Source organism: Nycticebus coucang, chromosome 1, assembly GCF_027406575.1.
Source record: "Nycticebus coucang isolate mNycCou1 chromosome 1, mNycCou1.pri, whole genome shotgun sequence".
Taxonomy (NCBI): domain Eukaryota; kingdom Metazoa; phylum Chordata; class Mammalia; order Primates; family Lorisidae; genus Nycticebus; species Nycticebus coucang.
Genome location: NC_069780.1, coordinates 128,502,367 through 128,523,729, shown reverse-complemented (window position 1 = coordinate 128,523,729; position 21,363 = coordinate 128,502,367). Strand labels below are relative to the sequence as shown.

Sequence of the window (21,363 nt, the reverse complement as noted above, 5' to 3'; positions counted from 1 at the left end):
CAACCCAGGGCAACAGAGTCCTGTCTCCAAAAAAAAAAGACTTTAAAAAAATACTAAAACATATCTGAAGTGCTACTTGTGTGACTATTCAATTTTTGGTAAATCTTCTAAAAACTGGTCACACTGGGCTGTGCTTAATCCAATATTTACCAAATAATAAAATGACTAACACTATCCTTTCACACTCACTGATCCCAACAGCTGCAAATGCATCTCATGCTCTTGAAAACCAAAAGAAAACTACCAAGCTGAAAGACATATTCACAATAAAAAGTACTTAAGAGAATTTAGAGTGTGTGTTTTTTGTCCAAGATAAAAATAAAATTCTCATTCACGTGGCACACTAGTTTTTTTTTTTTCCAAAATTCACTACGTGACGCCTGTCAGATACACAAAACAGCAAAAGATTTATTGAGTATAAGAGGTGATGATTTTTATTCATATTTTATAAATAAAGAAAGTAAGACAGAGAACAGTTAAATGCTTTGTCCAGAATCGTAGGAGGTAACTGGGCTTAGAACTCACGGCCTGGATGCTCACATAGTTGTCATTTCCTTAATGTGACTTAGGAAGATATAACTAGCTACTAATAGCTGGGTACTTTCAAGGCACTACAAGTGTATCTTTTAAAAGGCCAGATGGCTGGGCGGTGCCTGTGGCTCAGTGAGTAGGGTGCCGGGCCTCATATACCGAGGGTGGCGGGTTCGAACCCAACCCTGGCCAAACTGCAACAAAAAAATAGCCGGGTGTTGTGGCGGGCCGCCTATAGTCCCAGTTACTCGGGAGGCTGAGGCAAGAGAATCGCCTAAGCCCAAAAGCTGGAGGTTGCTGTGAGCTGTGATGCCACAGCACTCCACCGAGGGTAACAAAGTAAGACTCTGTATCTTAAAAAAAAAAAAAAAAGGCCAGATGGCTTTCTAAGGTGTCACCACACAGCTCCCTAATGAAGGGGTCTCTTCTTTCCCTTTGGGAAGGTGAGAAGAAACAAAAAGTATGAAGGGGAGAACTACCTATCTCATACTCTACAAAAGATGAAGTTCTAGCTCCAAAGTATGGGTTTTGTTTTTGTTTTTTACATAGTTTACTTTTAATCTTATAAGGGTAGGAGCCTAAGATGAAACCAACCCAAGTTTTCAGTCACCACAAAACCCACAGAAGCAGGACCGGCAGGTAGCAGCAATGGAGTTGGGTGTGGCTCACTCCCTCCATTGGTTGACTTAGAGCCCAAACAAGGGAGTGGGAGGTAGGGGCAAAAAGGTCAGAAGAAACTAGGTGCAAGAAGGAAGCATAAAAGGGATGGAAAAGGGTACTGAAGAGGAGTAAATGAAGAGGTCCAAAAAGCAGGCCTAAAGGGAAAGTGCTAGCAAAAATTATATTTGGTGTAAACAGGCTGCTAATTCCCGGCAATAATAATTCAGGGCAGAGCCTTTATCAACACTGTGGGCAGTTGCTCTGAGTCAATGAGTGAGTTCGGATAGAAAACTTTCCATAAAGGCACATACCAGTTCTTGTTCCACTTATGTGCAAATTCCACGAGCAGGAAGAGCTGAATGCCTATAAAGAGAAAGCCTCCCACGACTCCCACATAGCGACAGGCTGCAAAAGACCATCGAAAAGGTAAACAGGTGGTATTTCCATGTGATTAGCCCTAAAGAGAATAACCACAGCTAATTTTTGCTGAATGCTCATTATATTTGTTAATACATTTAATTCCTACACAACCAAAGAAGGTGAGAATTACTATCATATTTCACAGATGAGAAAAATCGAGTCTAAGTAAATTGAAAAATATCTCATAGCCAGTAAAAGGCATAGTTGGGATTTGAATACAGGCAGTCTGGCACCAGAGCATCCAAGTTTAACTTCTATGCTAGATATCCTAACACATCCGGTAATAATAACGTTCACAGTAATCCATAATTTAAAAGCAAAAATATATATTGCCAGAAAAATCAAAAGTTCTAATTTTATTGGCTTAAAAAATCATCAATGTCCAATGAGAAAATGAGGCTCAGTCTCAGGGGACAAGAACTCAGGTCTACTTGGGTGAGTGCTTATCTATAAAAATGAAGTGGACTAGAGGACTTCCCAGTCTCTACTTAGTCTAAATATACTATTCTAGCACATAAAAGTATCTACATGGAGAATTTAAAAACTAGTTAATAGTATTTTTGGTAAAAGCAAGAATTGGTTACATCATTATTAAGGGGTATATGGAAAAAGTATCTGGACTCTGATGTGTAACTATTTGAGACGTGGTCCTCAAACTGCGGCCCACGGGCCGCATGAGGAGGTGTGATTATATTTGTTCCCATTTTGTTTTTTTACTTCAAAATAAGGTATGTTTAGTGTGCATAGGAATTTGTTCATAGTTTTTGTTTTTTTTCTTAACTATAGTCCGGCCCTCCAACAGTCTGAGGGACAGTGAATTGGCCCCCTATTCAAAAAGTTTGAGGATGCCTGGTAAGACCATCTAAATGCTTCTAATTTGGGATAATTAGGGAAGTGAATCCATTTGAGTTAAAGTGTTTTGAAACACTGAACCCCAGGCTTTTGGCCTTAGCTAATATGAAGAAGGGCTCCGTTTTAGCTATGATTAATATTAACAAACTTTGGTAGACTCTAAGAGTAAGGAATATAATTCTGTGTTTTATAGCTGCACATAAGGTAAGTCAAAAAACAGACCAAAAGATGCTGTTCTTAACCCATTTACAGCTGCAACAGATTTTTATATACTAAAAATCCCTATGCTCCTGGCTGCTGGGTTTACTATACATTGCTCGGAAAGAACAAAGTCATTCTGGTAGGGTTATGCTGACATGCCAAACTGGTTTTCAAACACATTTTAAATGCTTCATTTTCCCTTCAGGCCAATAACCCTAAAATTAAAAATTTAATGCTTCAGCCAGCAGAGTAACAAAAGTCCTCATATACCCTGCCTGAAGTTCCAGGGAATGAGGGTGGGTGGGAAAAGGGGAGGAGGACAGCGAGTGCAGAGGATAAAATGTGGGCAGGTAAACCAGGAATTGTCTTTAAGTCATAAAAAAATATGAGCGGCACACGTGGCTCAAAGGAGTAGGGCGCTGGCCCCATATGCCGGAGGTGGAGGGTTCAAACTGAGCCCTGGCCAAAAACTGCAAAAATTAAATAAATAAATAAATAAATAAATAACATCAAAGTTCCTTTAGACTATGCCTTTGAACAATTTCACAAAATGGGTAAAAAACAAAATAAACAAGTACCCAAAATACCCCTTTAGTACCGTTCAGAAAGGTATCCTGATCTGGAATGAAGAAAGCTCCTGAGCACAGGCCTGCCAACAGCAGGAGTTTAAAGAACCAAAACCTGGAAAAGGGGGGGAAAAGAGGAAATATATTTAAATGATATTCAAGGAATGACAAAAGATTTCTTAGAAGGTAATCTTGTCAACCCCTGATTGTGCCATAGGTGATAGATAATTCTTTCCAAATTGAGGGGAGTCATTCAGTGACTGAAGATGCCTTTCCTATAATTAAACAGACTTGGTACAGCCTCTGACTATGCAAAACACCACTTCACTGCAGGTGAGGAAATAACCTGGGGGGAGGTCTTGACAAGAAAAATAAACTCTGTCAAATTTCTCATCAGGCACCAGGTATGGCAACAAACTGGATTCTAGCTCTCCGGCAACTGTGTGGTGACAAGTTCCACCTTTCCCCAAAGCAATAATTTCAACTAGAGGAAGAGCAGTTAGAGGCCCTGAGGAGAGGTGGGTCCTGGAATACTGTACTGAATATGAGGAGCAGAGAAAGCTATCCCCAGGAGACAGCAAGCCTTACCCATTGTGAATCTGAGCTCTACAACTTTTGCTGTTTCTGATTTTCAAGGTCAATAGACAGAAGATGAAGAAGAAACAAGCCATTCCAAAACAGACTCTATACACCGCAGAATATCCCACCAGATTCTCGCAGGTGTCACCAGCCTTAATGCCTTTACACATATCTTCAAAAAATGGAATCTGAGGAGAAAGAGTTGAGAAAAATCATGTGTTGTAATCAGGGGAGAGGAAGGCTATCATGGAGTGTTCACTAGGCCTACAACTCAGAGACCACTGTGGAAATAGTCTGCACAAATAAAGTAGGAGGAAAATCTATCTTCTAAAGACTTTTTCTTAATTTTCTGAGTCATTTGTAAAGATACAGTACTCAGAAAGTGCCAGGCAACCTTTATTTGCCCCAAATGATTTCTGAAATCCAGCAACAGCATTTTCAAAAATTACACTCGTAGTATGTGGATATATTTTTCTTAAAGTGCATGAACATATAAATAATGACTTCTGAATTCCTTCACTATCACCCCAAAATGTCAGTCCCCTCACCAAAAGAGTTAATGACTCGGCAGGCAGGGCATTTTAATTAATTCACATATATAAATGTATGTACACAGTACATACACTTAACACAGTACTGTATACACGGCAGGTATATTCAAACCGTTTTTAAAAATAAGATTATACGTAATTTTCTACAATGTTTTTTACTGACTAATATGCCCTAGAGAACTTTCCCTATTAATATATGCCCCGTCATTGTTTTTTAAACACTGTATAATATTTTGTAGTAAGGCTAGATGAACACTGATAACCTTTCCCACACTTATTTTTGTTAGGGTGGGGTTTGTGTTTTATTTTACTTTATATATTTGTTTTTTACTATCACAAACACTGATTTTATAAACACCATTGTGCAGACCTCACTGTACATGTGCCTTTATGCCTGGGGCCAGAAGTGTTTGAGATTTCGGATTTTTTTCAGATTTTGGAATATTTGCATTATGTTACTGGTTGAGCATCACTAATCTGAAAATCTAAAATGCTCTAATGAGCTTTGCTTTTGAGCATGATGTTGGCGCTCAAATATTTTCAAATTTTGGAACTCTTCTGGATTTTGGATTTTTACATTATGGATACTCAACCTGTAAAGTCAAATTGTTATTTTCGAAGGCTGCACAAATTTAATCCCACTAGTAACATCTGAGATTAGTCATTTGCCCAGCCTAGGCATCCAGTTTAAAGGCAAACCCCCAATATCCTGTTTTAATGTACCCCTTCCTCGTTACTGGTAAGGTTTAACATCTTTTCATAGGTTTACAGTGGCTGCATTTTCCTCTAAATTGACTGTTAATTGGGTTTTTCCTCGATCCACTGGAGCTCTTTATTTATAGGTCTTAATCTTCTAATAAATGTTTATAAGAATGCATAAAATAAGGATTTAATCAGTGGTTTTAAAAACTTGCTCCTATCAACATCAAAGTTGAACACGCTTCAGAACAGAAAATAGTTAAATCACAAATAGCTGTTATTAACGAGAAAAAGACAAATATCTGGCTCGGCACCTGTAGCTCAGCAGCTCCGATGCCAGCCACATACACCAGGGCTGGCAGGTTCAAATCCAGTCCAGGCCTGCCAAACGACAATGACAACAGCAGCCAAAAAACAGCCAGGCGTTGTGGCAGGTGCCTGTAGTCCCAGCTACTTGGGAGGCTGAGGCAAGAGAATAGCTTAAGCCCAAGAGTTTGAGGTTGCTGTGAGCTGTGATGCTATGGCACTCTACCAAGGGTGACATAGTGAGACTCTGTCTCAAAAAAAAAGACAAAATATCGCAGAGAAAGAAAAAACTGACACAGAACTGAAGGTAAATTTGAAGTGTGATAAAAAGAGATTTTATTAATTGTTTCTCCTCTAGAAAAGATCTTAAAGAAACAATAATAACTGAGGCTATTAAGATTTCCATAACCAAATGTCCGCCCAAATAAAGAGACTGGGGCATGAATCTGAATCAATCGAGGTTTACTGAGCCAGAAGTTGAGGTCGTGCTCAGAAAAACTAAGTCACAGACTTGTCTGTGGCTTGTCCTTTGAGAGATGTTTCAGGAGGCTCAATTATTTATATAACGCATTTCTTTAAAGGGGAGGAGGCACGCAGAAAAAAGGAAGTAGGCAGTGAAGCAACAGGCTACATTTTCTTGATTTTAATTAGCACCAAGTAAACCTATGTTACAGGTAAGATAAGGTAAATATTCCAAAAGGGAGTAAAGGAAGAGGTCATTACGTAGACATCTCAGGGCAGGTAGATGAATGATTGATCTCACTTTGTCTTTGTTCTGCACCTGGGAAGATAAATCTTTTTCATTCTAGAAAGATTTCTCATTTCCAAAGAATAGTGTAAGGAATTTTAATGATTTCCCATTTTCTTTCCTACTGTGTCTTAGAGATACCTCGTTTACAACTGGTGCCTGAAACAAAGAATGACGTGTGCAGAATGTAATTCTGTAGTGACAGTATGGAGGTTGATCCTTACAGATCACTGAACTCCGAGTATTAAATGGTGACATCTCCATAATTTATATAGAACTTTGGTCCAATAACACAGAAATAGAGACCAGCATCTGGAGATTTATCTCCTTCCATGTCTGGGGATAAAGGATTAACTATTCTTTCCATTATTTTCTGCAGGTGAGTCCTTGTTCACATTGAAATCTGATGGCACTTAAATTCTGGCATTTTTCTAAGCTACTGTATGATGAGGAGGCTGAAGGCCATCACCATACAGCACGCTGCAACACAAGGACTTTTCCGTTCACCAATTGTAGCACACTTCCAAAATATACATGACAGTCCAGGTTTATTTCTGTCCAGCAGACAGGGTACATAAGCACAGGTACATATAAGCAGCAAGATCACAATCAATAGACTCTGAAAATTGAAATTGGCACAAATAGCGAGGCCAGCAGTGCCCGGCCACATCGCTCTGTCCTGGAAAGATAATCTTATTTTTTTTTTTTTATTAAATAGCTGTGTACATTGATATGATCATGGGGCATCATTCACTAGCTTCACAGACCATTTGACACACTTTCAGAAAGATAATCTTATAATTGGCATCATCAGTGTGAAATATAACACACGAGGAATTAGACTTAAGATTGCAGACCTGGGGTGGCGCCTGTGGCTCAAGGAGTAGCGCGCCGGTCCCATATGCCGGAGGTGGCAGGTTCAAACCTAGCCCCAGCCAAAAACCACCAAAAAAAAAAAAAAAAAAAAAGATTGCAGACCTGAAGTTACAGTCGGCAGGCATGTCCTTGTTTTGAGGAGGACATGCATCTTGAAAGGGTTAAGGGCCAGTGAATAACTTATTTAAGAGCAACTTGTGAGGGCAGTCATCTAGAAAGGCACAAGGCCTTTTGCCTTTTGCCTTTCGTAGGGCTCTGGCCAATGTGCGGCACTTAGATGCAAGGTTGGGAAGTAACTGCTATTTACTGGTTAAGAGTGTTGCCTGACTCAACTTCCAGGCATAATGAGTAAGTGGTCCTGAGATTTTTTAATTTCCTTTACATGAGAAAAAAATGTTGCCATAAACAAAAGGAATTCAGCTTCTTCTAGTCATTACTACATCTGAATATAAAATATGTTTTTCCAAACACTCCCAAATAAGTGACTCAGGCAAAAATGCATCATTTCTAAGACTCTATTAGTGTAGCTCCATTTTCATGAACCATTGTAAAGATGAACTTTTTTTTTCCCCAGCAACTTCCTAAAAACACAAAAATAATTTTATATCAGAGCAAGATATAACAGCATAGAGAGAGATGTTGCATTTATTTGACTGGGTTAACACACATACAGGGTTGCCAGGTAAAATACAGAATGTCTAGTTAAATTTAAATGTCAGAAAAACAATTTTTTGGTGTAAGTGTGCCCCATACAATATTTGGGACATTCTTAGACTGAATATTGTATGGGACATACTTATACTAAAAAAAATATTCTTTGGCAAGAGATGAAACTCAAGAGAAGGCACTGGGGCTCAATGCCCCAAAATATGACTGCAGGAGACCAGAATAAGCTATACCAAAATATACTTTGGTATATTTGAGTTGTTCTGAAAAGCTGTCCTTCATAGAAGAAATTTACATCTGTAAAGGAATTCTACATTAGTAAAGTTTCTGTACCAGGAATAAGGTTGTTCACCAGAAGGTAGCTTCTATTACCTGAGGAACTTTATCTGTACAGCAAGACTACCATGTTCCCATTTCTTCCTGTTACTCTCCCATAACTCCGGTCAACCCAACTTGTGTTAGTTAGACATGAGCAGGATGGACAGGGGATGCAGTTAGGGTATTCAGTGTGGGCCTGGGTCAGGGCGGTCTGAGTTGTTCTTACAGGAACAGAGATAATCAAGACTCTGCCAGTGTGCTGTTTCCAGGAGCTGGTTGTTTTGGGGAACTGATTAACGTCTCAGAGACTGACATGGACAGACAGATAAGGTCATTCTGACTTGGGTTGTTTTATGAACAACGTGATTAGGACTCTGGGGATGTGGCTCCCAGGAAAGAACAGATAACATGTCAAGGGGGTCTCCAAGAACTGACCAATCAGAAGGAGGCAGAGAAACCACAAAGTAGAGATAACTGTCGAGGCCTCAAGAGAGGGTCTTTGGAACATGCGCACAGTTGAGGTAACATGTCCCTAAAAGAACTACCCTCACAATATAGCATCCACTAGCACCACAACAGTTTACAAATACCATGGCAACCCCTGGAAATTGCCTTACAAAGGCAGAAACGGGGACAGTTCCCAATTTCAGGAATTTTCCACCCTTTTCCAAGAAAACCATGAATATTCTACCTCCCAAGATACATAAAATTAGGGAGTCAGCATAAAGGAGAAATTTTGTCAAACTTAGCGCCTCCTCCACTTGCAGAGGCTAACCCATTCCCTCTTTGGAATGTAGTATGCTTTTTTTTTTTTTTTGGAATGTAGAATGCTTTAATCTTTTTTTCTCAATGCTTTCATTTTCAATAAAATTTTGGCACTTTGCCTACTTGCACATATTAGCACATATTTGCACCTGCTTGGTCTGCTCATTCATTCCATCCACTTGGTACCAGTAACCATCCTCTGGTACTGGGAACCAAACAGCTAGAAATATGGATGCCAGGAAACGGGACTACTGAACAATCCAACCCACAAAGACCCCAAACCCCTACTCCTTCCAGTAGCTCAGGACACTATATAAGCTTCAGTCATCTCATATTTTCTGAGATTCCCATGATTTATTAATTATTAATAAATAATTAAATATTTAATTAAAAATAATTAAATGTTAATAAATAAGTTAAAAATATTTTCCTCCTATTAACTGGTCTTACATCAACTTAAAGTTAACCAGTGCAGGGAAACAGAAATTCTATAGGTAGAACTCAGTTGGCAGGACTGGGTGGATAAGAATGATGTGAAAATGGAGGGATGATTCTTCTCTTCTTTTTTGAGGCATGGTTATGCAGGAGTACAGTGGGCAAGGGACAAAGAGCAGGAATTTATTTTTTAACACACAGAGTTTGAGGCATCCTAGGGTATCACTGTGGGGCAGTGACAATGTCTGTCCTGGAAATTGCTTCAGATGGCAATCAGGACACAGTGGTACAGTCAGCACACAAGTGTTTTCAGAAGGAATCTGCATTTTTAGCTGTGTTTAAAGGTGAGTGAGCAACCAGCATGTTTAACATCTCGAGGTATTGAAGTAACAGAGGAGACACACACAAAATGAACATTTCTGACATTCTAGCCCCAAACAAAGGTTAACCTGTGTGAGTAGTGTTAGTGACGAGGTGGTAATATTGTTTTAAATCTGTGAAAGCGATATTCATGAAGGAGAAACCACATGACCTCATTCTTTAGGCTGTTTTATTTATATGGACTTTACTGCTGTAAAATATTCTTTTCTTCCCTCGCAGCAGCACCAATTCCTGGATCCTCCCCTCACATAACATGCGCACCCTGGTACCTCTTTCATCTACACAAGCCCCCTTTTCACCTTTAGGTTCTTCTCTACCTTCCACCCTGAACCCACCGCACTCTTTTTCTTTTTTCTTTAAAATCCACTTCTTTAGCTATAACTATTTGTTGTATCATTTTAGTGATTTCTTTAGGGTTTATATGATAGCAAACATCTTTAATTTATCACCATCTACGTTCAAGCAATATTAAATTATTACATGTATATATAAAAAATTTTCGAATTATACACTTCTATTTCTCCCCTCAAAAAAAAAAAAAAAATCCACTTCAAGGAGGATGCTAAGAGCGGCAGGCCTGAGCTTCTAAGCCATAGTCCCCAACTAATTCCCTCCCCTGTTTACTCTAGGCCACCTGGAGAGTGTGGGGATGGGGGGGAGGGGGGGACTTAGCTCTTCAAAGGGTAAGTATGTGGCACTGCAAATTTCATTAAAATAAAAGCAGGCAAACAACTCCCCTGCTCCACACACTGACCAAGAGCTCCTTTATGCTCTGCGGGTGACTGAGCACATTTGGCCTTCATGAGTAAGTGGTGAGTATTTGGGAGCAAAGAACCTTCAAGTTGAACAAGCTGGCAGGATGCTAACAAGGGGAACTTATTTGCCCTGATTAAATATTGGCTGTTCCAAATTCCATCCAGTTTTAGAAAAAGAAAACATGCGTTACATACAGAGTCTCCACCACAGGGCAAAGGGGATGTGCCTGGTAGGGGTGTTACCTCTGAAGTCTGGCTCTGGGCATCCAGGGACACAGCATGTAAGCCGGGCTCACACACTGACTCTGGGTGGTTTCTGCACAGACCTGAGAGCCAGGGCTTTCCTCCCAATCCTCAAAGCCACAGATTACTGAGCAAGAATAAATAGCCCATGCGGACTTTCAATCCCGACTCCATTGCAAGTTACACACATACACATCCTGAGCCTCAACCGCCCCACCTGTAAAATGAAGCAGCACTGCCACCCATCTCGTGGAGTTGCCCTGGGAATTCCATCAGGTAATCCTGTGAAGTGCTCTCCACAGCTCCTATGCACAGTACTCAGCAGGTTAACTTCCTTAATTCTAAAGCACCACCTGTATAAAAAGAATTTTCAGGGGCGGATTGGGCACATCCCATGACCCACTAGCTGATGCCTTCCAACTTAAACATGACAGGAAAGAGAGCCCCTGAGAACTCAGTAGATGGGTTCACTTCATCAGGAGATACTGCAGATTAACTTTCAATGAGGTGAATCCTTCCCTGTGTTGAAGCTCAGAAAACGATACCCCGAAATGAAGACCTCAGCAGTGAAAGTTTTTCTCTGACCTTCTCCTGCCCTCCTGCCTCTCAGTCCTACTGTCCCCAGCGGCTGGCCATACAAACTACAATTCCTCTTTGCCAAGGCTGTCACAGAAACCACAATCCCCCCCCTCCCAAAAGCCAACCATAAAACCTAACTACCCTCCTGCCTTTTCTGTGTAAAAACTGGCCATAAAGAAATTATCTGACCTACCTTGCTTATGGGTCATAAAACCCCTATTCTGGATGGGGTCCTGCCCCGCACCTCAAGGAAGGAACGTGGCTTCAGCCGAGAAGAGTCTACACAGAGGGGCCCTTGCAGGCTCTTCCCACTCAGTCTATTAGCATTCCATCACACCCTTTTTGTGCAATTATACATATTTCTTCATGGCTGTCCATACAGGTACCTTGTGAAACCTAAGCATAAAAATGGCCAACCTCCCCTGTACCCTTGGGTCTGCCTTCTGAAAGCCCCCAGGTATACACGTTAAATAAATGTGATGCCTTTTCTCTAATTAATCTGTCCTGCAACTTTATTTTTCAGTGAACCTTCAGAGGGCAAAGGAGAACTTGCCCCTTGGCCCCTACACCTAGGATATTTATGTAAAGAACTAACTTCTGTCCCTGTCCAGGCGCCAAAAAAAACAAAAACAAAAAACAACAACAAAAAAAGAACTAACTTCTAAAACACAGTGCCCACCTGTTTTTCAGAGACCTAGTCACCATCCAAAAGAAAGTATCTGAGAACTCACAAATTAGGAAAACTATTTCTAAACTGTGAACACACATACTATGTTAAAAACGATGGGAGCCAGAAGAAAATTCACATGATTCTGTCCACACATGGACAGAATACCCACACATGGACAGAATATCCCCGGAGCAACTTTAAACTAGTTAAATAAATATGAAGAACTAGTATATCCCCCAAACAACTTTAATCTAGGCAAATAAATATGAAGAACTAACAAAAAGAGCTATACAGAGGCCTCCAGCTCTAGTTGGCCAGGGCCCAGATGCTATAAACAGGAAGAATGTACAGGCTTTGGGGTGTTTATTACCAAATGGAGAGGAAGAAGATGGGGAGTTGTGGTTCTACAACCTATAGAGGCTGCCCAAAAAAGTATACACATTTCAAGAGATGCAGTCTATGTAATACTTTTCAAAGTTGAACTGAATTAAAGTAGCAATGTGTAGTATGACGTTCTCAGCCCCTCCTGTAATTGCAGAAGTCAAATGTGACTTGTATGCATTGTTGGTTATGATATATACTGCATATTACCATTTTAATATCGTGTCTTCCTTCTTGAAATGTATATACATTATTTTGAACATTCTCTGTAGTATGTAGTAGTACTTGAGAGATGAGAATATGAAATATTAGCCAAGTTAACTGTTCTTACATTTCTTTTTTGTAGAGAAGGGGGTCCTTTTTTTTTTTTTTTTTGCAGTTTTTGGCCAGGGCTGGGCTTGAACCTGCCACCTCTGGCATATGGGGCTGGCGCCCTACTCCTTTGAGCCACAGGTGCTACCCCTTACATTTCATTATATGAAATTTCTAGAGTTTTAAATGAAACCAAGCACAAAGAAAGTACCTGGCAGCTCAGCATGAGGGATAAATTAAGTTCATGAAGACTAGAAGAACTAGATCTGCAGGTTCTGGTTAATATTCCTCACTTGAAAATGAATTTTGGATGAGAGACTTTTGGTCTGCCTCTCCCTTTTCTGTTGTTCCACTTATCTCCACACTTCCCAGGATAGTTTGGTTTTCTCCATGAAGTAGTTCCAGGGTCAATGACAGTGATATCTGCCCGTTACTGACTAGTCGCATGGGTCACGAAGTGGGCAGTACTAAAATCAGCTTCCGTCCTCTGTTGAACAGCCTCTGCTCCGCAGCCAAACCTCAGTAAGTGACGGTCTTTGAGGCCTTTTTGGGGACCTGGGACTATTTTAAAAAACACTAACAACAACCAGTACCTGCTTCTCCTTTGAGTATCTGAACATTTTCCTTATGGCATTAAAATCTGAGGGGAAATAAAATTCTACACAGTCTGTTTTCCTTTGACCCTTCCGCTTCTCAAATCAAGACCTACTGTCCCTAAACACTAACTATTCAGAATCTCAAAAGCAGGCAAAGCCAGGGGCTGAGGAAGCGGTCCCGGCTCCTCTTCCACCACACACATTTTGTCGGGATCAAACTACCACAAATATGAATAAACAGCTAAAAAACAACTCTAGTCAAACTATCTTCCCAGTAGGATTTCGGCCCAGACAACTCAACTCACAGGAGACTAATTACGATGGGAAGAAGGGCTCCTCCACAGAAACAGACCAGGATGCAAGCTCACTCAAAGTGCAAATGAGGAAATGTGCAAACAAGAACCACGTCAGTTACTGCAGGACAAACAGGAGTTACTCCTGTTAGGACAATTAGTCCTGTATGGCTGACAAATTGCTCTGAGCCTAACTAACATACTTGGCGACGTTTTCTCTGAGGACATTCTCCAGCTCTCAGTCATCTACAACCAGTGTCTGTACCTGAAGACCCCATCCAGCTTGGCTTGAGCCAACATCCTGCTGCGCCCTGAAAATATCCACCCTCCCTATGCACGAACACACAGCTCACTCCATTACCACGTCAGTTCCCCCACCCTTAAAACCGGACCCCCAAACCGCCATTGAGGCTGTTATCTTTTGGGCACAGCCCTTCCCTGTATGGGACCTTTATGCCAATAAATGCTGCTGCTTGGCCTACCTTAGCCTCCCCATGACGCTTTCCAACTGAAGACCCTAAAATTCCCAGTGAAAAATTATGTAGCAACAGTAGTGGGATTTGGGAGACGTGGAACGGACACAGGTGGCCCATTTGATGTGGCCTGGGAATGAAGAGGAACCCAGGACTGGGCACCCCGGGTTCCAGGTTGGCAGGCTGACCATGGACAGGAACCACAGGAGAGCAGCTTCGGGGTGGTGGGGCAGAAAGTGACATAAGGGCAGGTTACACTGAAGGTGCCTGCATTGAGAAGCCTAAGGAGATGGCTGAACAAGAGTACTCTGGAAAGACAGCTGGACTAGAGAGGGGGATTTGGAGTGGATCAAGGCGCCTGGAGAAGAATGTGCAGAAAGGGAGGGGTGTGGAGGTGAGCCAAGCACAGAGCTCTGGGGAACGCAGAGAGTGGGGCCTGGGAAGAAGGAAAAATTCCAGGAGGATTCTGCAAAGCTACAGAACAAGGGAGAAGTTGAAAGAGCCTTTCAAGAAGCACAGAGTGGTCGGCAGTGTCAGATACGGACAAGGTCAAACGTGATGAGGCCCTGGACCTAACACTGAATTTGGCAGCAAGAAATCATCTGGGACCTTGGTCACAGTAGTCTGTAGAGGAGAGTGGGAGCAGCAACTGGGCTGCAGAAGGCTGAGGAGATAACAAGGGGGACTGGGGTTGGGTCAGGAGGTGAAGCTGGGGAACATTTTGTCACACTTTTTTTTTTTTGTTTTGGAGACAGAGCCTCACTCTGCCGCCCCGGGTAAAATATCGTGGTATCATCATAGCTCACAGCAACTTCAAAATCTTGGACTCAAGAGATCCCCTTGCCTCAGCTTCCTGAGTAGCTGGGACTACAGGTGCCCAACACAGTGCCCAGCTAATTTTTTCTATTTTTAGTAGAGACAGCGTCTTACTCTTGCTCAGTCTGGTCTTGAACTCCTGAGCTCAAGCAATCCACCTGTCTCCGTCTCCCAAAGTTCTAGGATTATGGCCCTTGGCCGTATCCACACTTTCAAGAAACCTAACTGCAAAGGCAAGGGTTCAAAGACTGTTCTAAATTTCACTTATTTGCACTAATACAGGTGATGCATAATTATTATTATATTCTTACTGCTCCCAAAATGTAAACCTCAATAAAGATATAAATAACCAAGTACCGTTGACCACCACTACCCCAATCCTAACTAGACTGCTTCCTGGAGACAGCACATCCCCAGGTTCAGGTGTATCTTTCTAGAGCAGTGTTTTTTTAATCTTTTTTATCTCATGGCACACTTAAACCGATAGTTAAGCTTCCACAGCACACTTAAATTACATTGATAAAAAAAAAAAAATCGTACTTACTGCACTTTGAAAATAATTTAATTAATGGTCTTTAAAATTTTCACAGCATATCTAAGATCCTCTCAGGGCACACAGGTTTAAAAAAAAAAAAATCACTGTTCTAGACCCCCAGCTGTGCCATTATTCCACCTGTATTATGTCTTGCACATAGGTACATGTTCAACATAGAAATCCACGTTCGTGGGCGGTGCCTGTGGCTCAGTCGGTAAGGCACCGGCCCCATATACCGAGGGTGGCGGGTTCAAACCCAGCCCCCGCTGAACTGCAACCAAAAAATAGCTGGGCGTTGTGGCAGGCGCCTGTAATCCCAGCTGCTCGGGAGGCTGAAGCAAGAGAATCACTTCAGCCCAGGAGTTGGAGGTTGCTGTGAGCTGTGTGATGCCACGGCACTCTACTGAGGGCCATAAAGTGAGACTCTGTCTCTACAAAAAAAAAAAAAAAGAAAAAGAAATCCATGTTCATCTTTTTAAACTACAATAAAGAATTCTACAGTCTGGGCTCAGCGCCTGTGGCTCAAGTGGCTAAGGCGCCAGCCACATACACCTGAGCTGGCGGGTTCAAATCCAGCCTGGGCCCGCCAAACGATGATGGCTGCAACCAAAAAATAGCCAGGCATTGTGGTGGGCGCCTGTAGTCTTAGCTACTTGGGAGGCTGAGGCAAGAGAATCGCTTAAGCCCAGGAGTTGGAGGTTGCTGTGAGCTATGATGCCACAGCACTCTACCCAGGGCAACAGCTTGAGGCTCTGTCTCAAAAAAAAAAAAAATTCTATAGTCTGGATCAACCATAATTTAGTTTAGACTATTTTCCTACTGGTAGACACATTTAGGTTGTTTCTGATTTTTTCACTACTACAAATAATAACAGTGGGTATTCTCAGTATTGTATCTCTTAATACACATGTAAGGTGCTGAGGAGGGCAGATAATGAGAAGGGTGCCAAAGTTGGTACATTTAAATTTGAATAGATACTGCCAAACTCTCCCTAAAGAGGGTTTTGGAAACTCTGGAGAAGGAGAGCAGAGGATGGAGGCGCCAGGGAGACAGGCAGAAGAACTGTGTACACGCATTCTCTCAGCCAGGTGCTCCTCTGTTGCCACCAGGGTCACATGTCAGTCCCCATTTTGAGGGTCTTTGTCTATAAGCTACCAAAATCAAAGGGGGAGGTATATGAACGGGGCCCTCTGAGTCCAAGACACAAATCTCCTCCTAACCACCAGGACAACTTAAAACCACAGCTATAGACGTCTGCACTTTTGTCTGGGCTAGAAAAATAGGCTTATGGCCCTGCATAGAACACAGGGTCAAACAGAGGACTCCCCCTCCCCAGATGAACAAGTCTGACTGAAAGATAATCTCTTGAACATAGATGTATAATTTCTACAAGGAGAGAACTAAATGATGAAACAGGCAGATCTTTCATTCTCACCACTTACAAAAAATGCTTATAGCCTAAGTGAGCCCAAATCAGCAGCTTTCTTCTTAAATGTGTGCACTTGAAGTACAGTGGTGACACATGAAAAATTACCTTCTGCATATAATTTTTAAAAACCCAGCGAAATTATATTTGCATATGTATTCTTCATCCCGTGTACACACCTATATTACAGCACAGGCTTTAATCAACCACTCTCTCATTTCCATCTTCTACGTGTGGGTATTGTTCTAGGTTAGGGGAACTCAAGCAGTTGATAGCATAGGTTAAAAGCCTGCTAACAAAGACCTCACCTTCTGGTGAAATGGTGTACGCACACAGCCATGTGCTCTACTTTATGGATATCTCAAGTATTTCATCATTAATTTGGACCATTCATGATTTTTGCCCGATGTAGTACATAAAAACCTATTATCTCCCAAAAGGTAGGACTCCACCTTACCTACAAGATTGAGAGCCCCTAGTTACCTGCTCCCTAATCCCAGTAGCAGGAACCAGTACAAGGCTGATGTTTAGGCATCAGGCCCCAGCTCCTTTCCTATAGACATTAGACCTAGAATTGACAGCAGCTGGGGGAACTGCGATGCCCACACATTCATTTTCTCCATCCCCACTTCTTCCTGATCACCAAAAGGCTTGGTTTGGATTATTAAGGTTTAAGAGAAGTCTGAGAGTTGAGGTTGCTGTTGGGGAGACAGACAGAGCTGTGTACAGACAATCTTTCAGCCAGGTGCTCCTCTCATGCCACCAGGATCACGTGTCAGTCCCCAAGAGTTTGAGTTGTTGTTGGGACAAGCCTCTGGTTCCAGGCCACAGTAGACCAGACCAGACCAGACCAGACCAGACTGGAGTCACTTACAGTAGGTGCCACTGAACTTTGAAATGGAGCAATTAAAAAAAAAAAAAAACCCAGGAGATTCCAATCACTCAGAGTCTGCATAATAAAATCCTCTCTGCTTCTACCTTTTCCTCCCTGGTTCTGCTTTCCTCAGCCCTTTTCTGCCTATAAAGCCAACCTCTTCTGCTCAGCTAATTAGAACATTCATTCTATTTTATATTCTAGAATCACACGTAAAATCCAATGAGGGCAGGGTGTGGTGGCTCATGCCTATAATCCTGGCACTTTGGGAGGCCAAGAGTTTGAGACGAACCTGAACAAGAGCAAGACGCCATCTCTACAAAACAATAGAAAAATTAGGTGGGCAGTGTAAATTCTTTTTAACAGAAAAATTGCCTGTAGTCCCAGTTGCTTGGGAAGCTAAGGTAGGAGGAGCACTTGAGCCCAAGGGTTGGAGGCTGCAGCGATAACGTGGATGACAGAGACTGTCTGCTCCCGCCCTCAAAATCCAAAATCCACAATCCAATTAACTCTTTCAACTGCATTCTTTGTAATTTTGTCTTTTGATAAGATACATAAAAGACTAATTTTTTTTAACCTGTAAAAAATTTACTATTTATTTTAAAATGCCGTATGGAGCTGGGCACGGTGGCTGACGCCTATAATCCTAACCCTCTGGGAGCCTGAGGAGGGTGGATTGCCTGAGCTCAGGATTTTGAGACCAGCCTGAGCAAGAGCTAGACGCTGTCTCTAAAAATAGCTGTGTTGGGTGCCTTTAGTCCCAGATCCGTGGGAGGCTGAGGCAAGAGAATAGCTTGAGCCCAAGAGTTTGAGGTTGCTGTGATCTGTGACATCACAGCACTCTACTGAGGGTGACAAAGTGAGACTCTGTCTCAAAATAATAATGATAATAATAATAATGAAATGCCACACAAAATAACACACACATATACTATTAAACATGCCTTACTAAATTTATCCCCACATTATTTTTGCCTTGTCCACCCTATATGTGGTTCACACCTACAACTTAAACAAGAACTCTTAGTACTCTGAGCCCAAAGTTTAGGTCACTGAAGTTTCCTTATTAGGGAGAGAGAGGATAACTACCTATAACACACACTAAATCACCGAGGGTCTAACACAGGAAGTCAGCCAGTGACCCAGTGAGGGTCTAACGCAGGGTCAGACCAGCTAGCTTCCTGTTTTTGTAAGTAAACCTTTATTGGCATACAGCCTCACTCCTTTGTTGGCACGTTGTCTTGGCTGCTTTTGCAGGACAGTGGAAGAGTTGAGAGTTGCTACAGGGACCACCAGTCGGCTCTTGGCAAGAGAACCATGCCTAGCCCTGCACTACTCCAGCAGAGCTGCTGAATTGTGTAAGTGCAAATTAGTGTTTCAAAGCAAGTGACAACTGGTGATGACTCAGTCTGCAGATCAAAAGTCAAAGGAGCAGCTCATTTGGGTTGTCTTCTGGGGGACTCAACCCCAGACACCCTCCAGCCCTGCCTTCTCTTCTTAGACTCTTCCCCTTCTCCAGAGCTGTCCTCAAATGGAACTTGGGCCATTAAGTGAAGCCAACTGTACTTCTCCCGTATGTCATTTTTGAACATCAAATTGAGTACCTTAATTTAGCCGCCCACAGAAAGTCTTTCTCAGTGACTGGGAGGGGACAGAGGGAGGGTGGGGGAGAAGACATCTATGAGCCTCTAGTGCTCAAAACTGTGGCTCAGAAGCCCTCAATAGCTCCAACAGTAAAGTACGCACATCTGTCACACACACCCAGCCTGTGGAGCCAAAGATAAAACCCACACTGATGAAAGCCAGCTTGCTGAAAGATAATTTTAGACTTATTTGAAGACTGTAGAGAAAAGTCTGGCTGAAATTTTAAAACCACACCCCCCAATACCCAACCCTTCATGATTATGCTGAGCCTGGCTGAACCCTCCATTCCCTCTCACAAGCCTCCTACTCACCTCAGCCCTCAGCAACTCAAGAGTTGCCGTGTGACTCCAAAGGCCAACAGAGGTTCAAACAGCTGAGCTGAAACCACTGGCTAATATTTGCTAACGTACTTCACAAGTTTTTTTGTTGTTGTTTGTTTGTTTGTTTTTGGGGCTGGGTTTAAACCCATCACTTCTGATGTGTGGGGTCAGCACCCTACTCTTGGAGCCACAGGCGCCGCCCTAGTTCACACGTTTCTAGCTTGCAAACACACACAGTCTAGTGTTCAAGGCTCCTTCAACATGTACTTGACCAAATGTCATCCCTGTCCCCTACCTGAGGTCTAGTTCTTTAGGAACTAGGATGGTACGTTGTTCATATTCAGATCCTCAGCACTTCCCAGAGTGCTCGGCACCTACGTTTGAATCAATGACTGAGTTACGTGATTTTTAAAACAGTTTTTAAAGAATGAATTCAAATTACAGTTTAATCAAGTAACCGGATCACCCTATTAAACACTGTGACAAGTACCAAGATTCAACTGTTCACAATATTTACGTATTGTTTCCTGTTCCCATGTCTGGAGGCTACTTTATCTTATGTGCCTTTGTTTCCTCTGGCCCCATTTTTATAATGACTGACAATGTTTGTTTCCAACTGCAAACTCTTTTGTCTGTTCTATTTATCTATAGGGTCCTCCAACACCCTGTGGACAGTTGCTTACCAGATGCTTTTGATGATTACAGAAAAAGGCATTAGGAAAACTCATTCTCACATCTTCCTCCCACAGCCAGTGCAATCCTAAGAGAGACCCAGCTAACACCTGGTGCCCCGCCCCAAAAGCTTCCGGGTAATGCACCCTTGCAGACCAAGGACAGTAAGTATTGTTTCTTGTTTTCTGGCTCATGGCAAGCTCATTATTACTGGACAAAGATCAAACCTCTTTGTCCTTGGTCCAGGCTCCAAAGACTCTCAGCAGGACATCCATTAGTTCGAATTGCTGCCTCTAGTACAAAAAAATTTCCCACCACCAAACCCAGCATTCTTTTAGGGGAAGAGGATGAGGTCCCAACAATGAGAGGTGCGAGAGGTGGAGGGAAACAGACTCTGGTTTTCCCTATATGTGCTCTGTCTGGATGGCATTTAGACCCAAGACAAAATTGTTTAGAGACATGTATTCCCAGGGTCACCCTAACTTGGAAGGGTAGAAACTCAGAGGATTTGAGACGCAAAATCTCATCATTACCTACTCCCCAAAAGGCAAACTCTGGTAGGTCATAGTGAGAGCTTTCCCTAAGTATTCTGCACTCAGCTTGAGGCCCAACGGCCCCAACCCACATATAAACTTTAAAACTTACTCACTGATACATATAAGGTACAACAGAACCATGAACTCAGCTGCTGTTCAGAAAGAGAACTTTGAAAAGCATACCATCTTAGCAGTATTTAAACAAAAAAAAAAACGCTCTAGGCTCAGCGCCCATAGCACAGTGGTTACGGCACCAGCCACATACACCGAGACTAGTGGGTTTGAACCTGGCCTGGGCCTGCTAGACAACAATGACAAAAAATAGCCGGGCATTGTGGTGGGCGCCTGCAGTCCCAGCTACTGGGAGGCTGAGGCAAGAGAATCACTTGAGCCTGCGAGTTTGAGGTTGCTGTGAGCTGTGATAACACAGCACTCTACCGAGGGCGACATAATAAGACTCTGTCTCAAAAAATAATAATAAAATAAAAAATATATTTAAAAAAACACTCCAGAATCAAAGAACCGAGTCTGCAGTATTTTATTGTTAATTTGACACTAGTTCTAACACAGAAATATAAAGAGGCAGCTAAGAATGGAGAGGTTTCAGTGCGCTCATAACAAGCCCTGGTGCCAAGTCTCAGCTCCTCCACATTCTGAACATTCAATCGGTAAATTCCAAGAGCC

General features: G+C 42.2%; 2 protein-coding genes across 2 annotated transcripts in view; both read right to left on the bottom strand.

Annotated features, from left to right (window-relative positions):
- SERINC5 (serine incorporator 5) overlaps nucleotides 1-21,363 on the bottom strand; it is a 104,481-nt gene that overhangs the window by 31,241 nt on the left and 51,877 nt on the right. The window contains exons 3-5 of the mRNA XM_053587624.1: nucleotides 3,819-3,997; nucleotides 3,263-3,345; nucleotides 1,503-1,596 (exon numbers count right to left, since the gene is read on the bottom strand). Of these exons, the coding sequence (XP_053443599.1) occupies nucleotides 1,503-1,596; nucleotides 3,263-3,345; nucleotides 3,819-3,997 (356 nt within the window). The remainder of the gene's footprint in view (nucleotides 1-1,502; nucleotides 1,597-3,262; nucleotides 3,346-3,818; nucleotides 3,998-21,363) is intronic.
- On the bottom strand, nucleotides 5,968-6,985 carry LOC128583439 (protein kish-A-like). Its single transcript, XM_053587627.1, has one exon. The coding sequence runs from the start codon at nucleotides 6,781-6,783 to the stop codon at nucleotides 6,550-6,552; it is 234 nt and encodes a 77-aa protein (XP_053443602.1). The 5' UTR covers nucleotides 6,784-6,985; the 3' UTR covers nucleotides 5,968-6,549.

Excerpts from the sequence above, each read along its gene's own strand:
- LOC128583439 (XM_053587627.1), bottom strand. The coding sequence starts at position 6,783 with ATGTGGCCGGGCACTGCTGGCCTCGCTATTTGTGCCAATTTCAATTTT.